General features: G+C 37.3%; 1 protein-coding gene across 1 annotated transcript; it reads left to right on the forward strand.

The window, feature by feature from the left end:
- Positions 1-4,100: 4,100 nt before the first annotated feature.
- LOC120873639 (olfactory receptor 5D18) lies at positions 4,101-5,042 on the forward strand. Its single transcript, XM_040254441.1, has one exon. The coding sequence runs from the start codon at positions 4,101-4,103 to the stop codon at positions 5,040-5,042; it is 942 nt and encodes a 313-aa protein (XP_040110375.1).
- Positions 5,043-5,243: the final 201 nt, after the last annotated feature.

Here is a 5,243-nt window from a genome sequence, read left to right on the forward strand (position 1 = left end):
CTTACAATTCTAAGGGGTACTGGTGAGGCATCCTGTAGAATACCTTCAAATGTGGGCTTTCTTAATGATTTTCTCACACTGGATTGAGAGAAAGAATATCACAGAAGTAAAGCTTTTCTCATCACATCATACCAAGGGATAAATGAGAGCCACATGACACCACTGTGGTGATAGTCACCTTTTTTCAGGTCGAAATGGCAACCCACTCCAGTATTCTTGCCTGGACAATCCCATGGACAGAGGAGCCTGGTGGCCTGCAGTCCATGGGGTCGCTAAGAGTCGGACACGACTGAACAACTTCACTTCCACTTTTCACTTTCATGCCTTGGAGAAGGAAATGGTAACCCACTCCAGTTTTCTTGCCTGGAGAATCCCAGGGACGGGGGAGCATGGTGGGCTGCCATCTATGGGGTCGCACGGAGTCAGACACGACTGAAATGACTTAGCAGCAGCAGTCAGGTAATATCAGTCACATTTCTTTAAAGTTGAATTCAAGATTTCCAATGTAGTTGAGTTGATAACAATTATTTCTAGAGTGTTATTTTTTTCCTTATTTAAATTATATAGTTCATGTTTTCTTCAAGAAATATGTGCTATTTCAATATCTAAAAGTAGTTAATGGAGTGGATGTGGTGATGTAATAAAAGAGATATTTAAAAGGTACTAGATCATTTTCCTAACTTAACTTTGTAAATATTTCTGCTTTAACTCAATAAATCATGATATCAGATGTTCATTCTTTTCTATTTCTGTATAGTATTTCATTGTAAAACTATATTACTACCTGCTTATCAAATCTTATTGATATTTGGGTTATTTCCATCTTTGGGAAACTGTGAATAAAGCTTCTATGAATACTGATGTGTGATCCCTTTTGTAGAAATATGTTGTCATGCCGCTTGCATAAATACAGTTGAGATTTCTGGTTAAAGGCAGAGTACGTATTTATCTAAGTAAAAAGTTTCCTCATCAATAAATAAATAAATCATGAAGAACTCTTCATTCTACTCCAATTTGGTTATAGTGAAAGTTTGGAAGAAGAGGGTTATGCTTGGCATATTGTATTCAATTAATATTTGATAATGTTGACTTCTATAATTACATAATTTTGATAACTGTAGAAAAAGTATTGGAGTGATGAAAGGTCTGAGAGGAATAACTTTAACGTATAAATTTTCATATGAAATTCCCCTAACACTGTTCCAGTTTTTCTGGGACACAGAAATTACATCAGAGAATGGTGATTAATTATAAATGTTTATTTCATGGTTTTAAAAGAATGAGGCAACAGATAGTCTCTAGGGTTTATGCCCCAAAGGCTGTGACTCTGGATATAAAAATATATCCATCACTTCCAAATAGGACAGATCCTGCTTTCAACATCAGCAGGTATGCATTAGATTCTAAAGACAGATTAATATTAATTTCAATGTTGGGAATCTAGGGGGAAAAGTGTGGAGGGGAAATTCACCATTTTGACATAGACATTCTTGAGAATTATCTAGTCATTGAAAATTGCCTTTCGGAGGTTTCAAGGAAGAGGAACTGCACTAAACCTACAGAACTCTGTATTAGGGCTGGCTCAGCTGAGATCCTGAGTGAGTGTGTGTGGGTGCTCAGTGCTTCAGTCCTGTATGATGCTGTGCCAGGCTCCTCTGACCATGGGATTATCCTGGGAAGACTATTTAACCAGGTTGCCATTTCCTCCTCCAGGAGATCTTCTTGACCCAGGGATCAAACCTGGGTTTTCTGTAACTCCTGCATCCTCAGGCAGGAGGATTCTTTGCCATGGAGCCACCTAGGAAGTCCTGCCCCCTGAATAACAGCCCCTTAAACAAGAGATGCCTGGAATATGGGGTTAGGAGAGATCTGAGAATCTGGGGAATGTGCATTGTCTTGCTACTTCAAATGTTTGAAGTGGCAGTCAAGGTAGAAAGGACAAGTATTTTAAGAAAGAGAGAGAGATCAAACAAACTATAATGAAAAAAAAGGAAAAAAAGGACCATTTTTACTTAAGATTATAAAGTGGCTCTGAGACTAAATATTACAACAAAATAGGGGGAAAATGTAGGTAAACTATATAAAAAGTAACATTAGTTTAAAATGAGTGTTTAGGAAATCCCTGGTAACTCAGTGGATAGAGCTTTGCCAATGCAGGGGTGCAGATATGATCCTTGGTCAGAGAATTGTAGTCCCACATGCCTCATGGGCAAAAAACAAAATATAAAACAGAAGTGATGTTGTTGCAAATTCAATAGAGACTTTAAAAATGGTCCATATAAAAAAATAATTAATTAATTAATTAATTTAAATTAATGAATGTTTAAGTACCTTGCTGCTGCTGCTGCTAAGTCAATTCAGTCGTGTCTGACTCTGTGCAACCCCATAAACGGCAGCCCACCAGACTTCCCCATCCCTGGGATTCTCCAGGCAAGATCACTGGAGTGAGTTGCCATTTCCTTCTCCAATGCAGGAAAGTGAAAAGTGAAAGTGAAGTCAATCAGTCGAGTCTGACTCTTAGCGACCCCACGAACTACACACAGGCATATGCTATAGTGGTGTTTTACATGCAAAAATCTGAATCAATGACAACAACAAAAGGAACCCACAGTTTTTTTGGGGTTCCTAAATGTTGCTGGGGGACTGGTTCCATTTCAGATGTAAGGATGAAAGCTGCAAACGTATTTTCTCAGTGCTTTGTGATAGGCTGTCTTCAATCCTCAAATTTATGAGTTTAGGAAGAGATACAGACCTTGAGTTCTTTGTTTTGCATATGATCTGATCTCTTCATTGTTGGCCATCTGAAATCAGTTTCTTGAGTTGTGGGACTAGAGAGAACTACCAGAAATGAGAGAGAAAGAGCTCCTGGTTCTGATTCTGGTTCAGTAGGATCTTAGAGGTATTGGTCACCAATTGGAGAAATAGAATTATTTCATATCACTTTTTTCTCATGAAATGTTTCCATAGTACAGTGCTACCTCAAGTGTTTAATCTTTATCCTTTACAGGTAATATAGGGACAGAATAAATATTCTATGAACCTTGAAGGGAGAAAAAAGACAGAGAAAGGCCAAAAACTGGACATTTCTAAGTCAATTTTTAATAAGGATAGCTATTCTTTCTGAGAGAATATTTTCCTCAAATTTCTTTCCTTGATGCTTTCTAGTATAGCTCTGTGATATGAATACTTTCATCAGGCACATTCCAAAGTCTCCAGTTTGTCATAAATTAGTATGATAATAAATAAAGAAAATAGCATCTGGACCTGGATCAAGATTACTGTAGACAAATGAGTAATTGCTGGGAGACTGGATCAGGGTTCATGTCATAGATGTGTAGATTGGGCCTTATTTGCATGGTACAGGGAAAGTCAAAAATTTCCATCTTCTGCGTTGCCATCTCTAGAGTAAATAGCTAGACTAGATTACCTTTATTATTTTTTCAATAGTATTATTCCTCAAGTAATGATGGGGGATTGACAACCTGGATTTGCTAAGTTGAGAAGTACACTGTGTGAAAAATTATAATTTATTTTGAAAACAAGTTTACTGATTCAGAAGCAAAACAAGTGTTAAAGTGCTTTATGGAATTAATAGTAAAGGGACAAGTGTAAAGTGTTAGGGGTGTCATTTTTAATGTCACATTCTGAACATACAATGCAAAATTTAATTTGTTTAGAAATTTATCACTTTTGCTATTAGTTATAGAACTGAAACAAGTAGCTCTGGTACTAGGGTAAATTAACCTTTTATGAAATTATAATGTTCAAGAAAATCTGAAAGTATTATGCGAGGATTTCATTTAAAATAATCCCAGGTGACTTGAACCCATCTTTTTACTTTGAAATATTAAAAATTAAAATTGGGAACTAAGAAAGTTCAATAATTATAATTTTACTTAAATAAAATGTTTAAAAGTTTGTCATTTTTTAAAATTTTAGACTTTCAGCATAGCATGCATAGAAAATACATAGATTCTAAAAGAGACACTTTGCTTCATCTTCCAGCTTTGGTAAGGAGTAGTTAACTAAATGTCTTACATCCTTATTTCCTTTAATATTTTTCTTTCTAGGACTGATTCAGATTCTGACAAACGGAAACCATGTTTCTATCAGAGAGAAATAAAAGTGGGGCCACGTTCACTCTCCTGGGCTTCTCCAATTACCCAGAGTTGCAAGTCCCCCTCTTCTTGACATTCCTGGCCATCTACAGTGTCACTGTGGTAGGGAATCTTGGGATGATTGTAATCATCAAAATTAACCCCAAACTGCACACCCCCATGTACTTTTTCCTCAGCCACCTCTCCTTTGTGGACTTTTGTTATTCCTCCATCGTTGCTCCCAAGACCATGGTGAACCTCATGGTAGAAGACAGAACCATTTCATTTGTAGGCTGTGTAATACAATTCTTTTTCTTTTGTACCTTTGTGGTGACTGAGTCCTTTTTATTAGCTGTGATGGCCTATGACCGCTTTGTGGCCATCTGCAACCCTCTGCTCTACATGGTGGCCATGTCCCCAAGACTCTGTGCCACATTAGTGGTTGGATCTTATGCTTGGGGAGTAGCTTGCTCCTTGATACTCACCTGTACTGTTATCAAATTATCATTTCAAGGTTTCAACACAATTGATCACTTTTTCTGTGAGTTCTCCTCCCTGCTTTCCCTCTCTTGCTCTGATACTTATCTCAACCAGTTGCTGCTTTTCATTTTTGCCACCTTTAATGAAATCAGCACACTCTTCATCATTCTCCTGTCTTATGTGTTTATTGTTGTCACCATCCTCAAAATGCATTCAGCCTGTGGTCGTAGTAAAGCCTTCTCCACCTGTGCCTCCCACCTCACCACCATCAGCATCTTCCATGGCACCATCCTCTTCCTCTACTGTGTGCCCAACTCCAAAAATTCCAGGCACACAGTCAAAGTGGCATCAGTGTTTTACACGGTGGTCATCCCCATGTTGAATCCCCTGATCTACAGTCTGAGAAATAAGGATGTCAAGGACACAGTCTCGAAGATCATGGACTCTAAAGTGTTTTCGTACTAAACATTATTCTGAAAGATTTTGCCCTTGATATGTAAATAAACTGTGTCTGCAAAGGTTGGTTGATAAAAAGAAATTTATTATTAATGAAATGTTAATACATAAAATAGAAAGTACACGATATTTTGCTTAACTGTACTAAACTTGACTCTCTCTCTTACTTACTGTAAAAAAAGTTAGCAATCTTTCAAATCCTTTTCATCT

The sequence above is a fragment of the Oryx dammah genome, unplaced genomic scaffold, assembly GCF_014754425.2.
Source record: "Oryx dammah isolate SB20612 unplaced genomic scaffold, SCBI_Odam_1.1 HiC_scaffold_14, whole genome shotgun sequence".
NCBI classification, from domain to species: Eukaryota; Metazoa; Chordata; class Mammalia; order Artiodactyla; family Bovidae; genus Oryx; species Oryx dammah.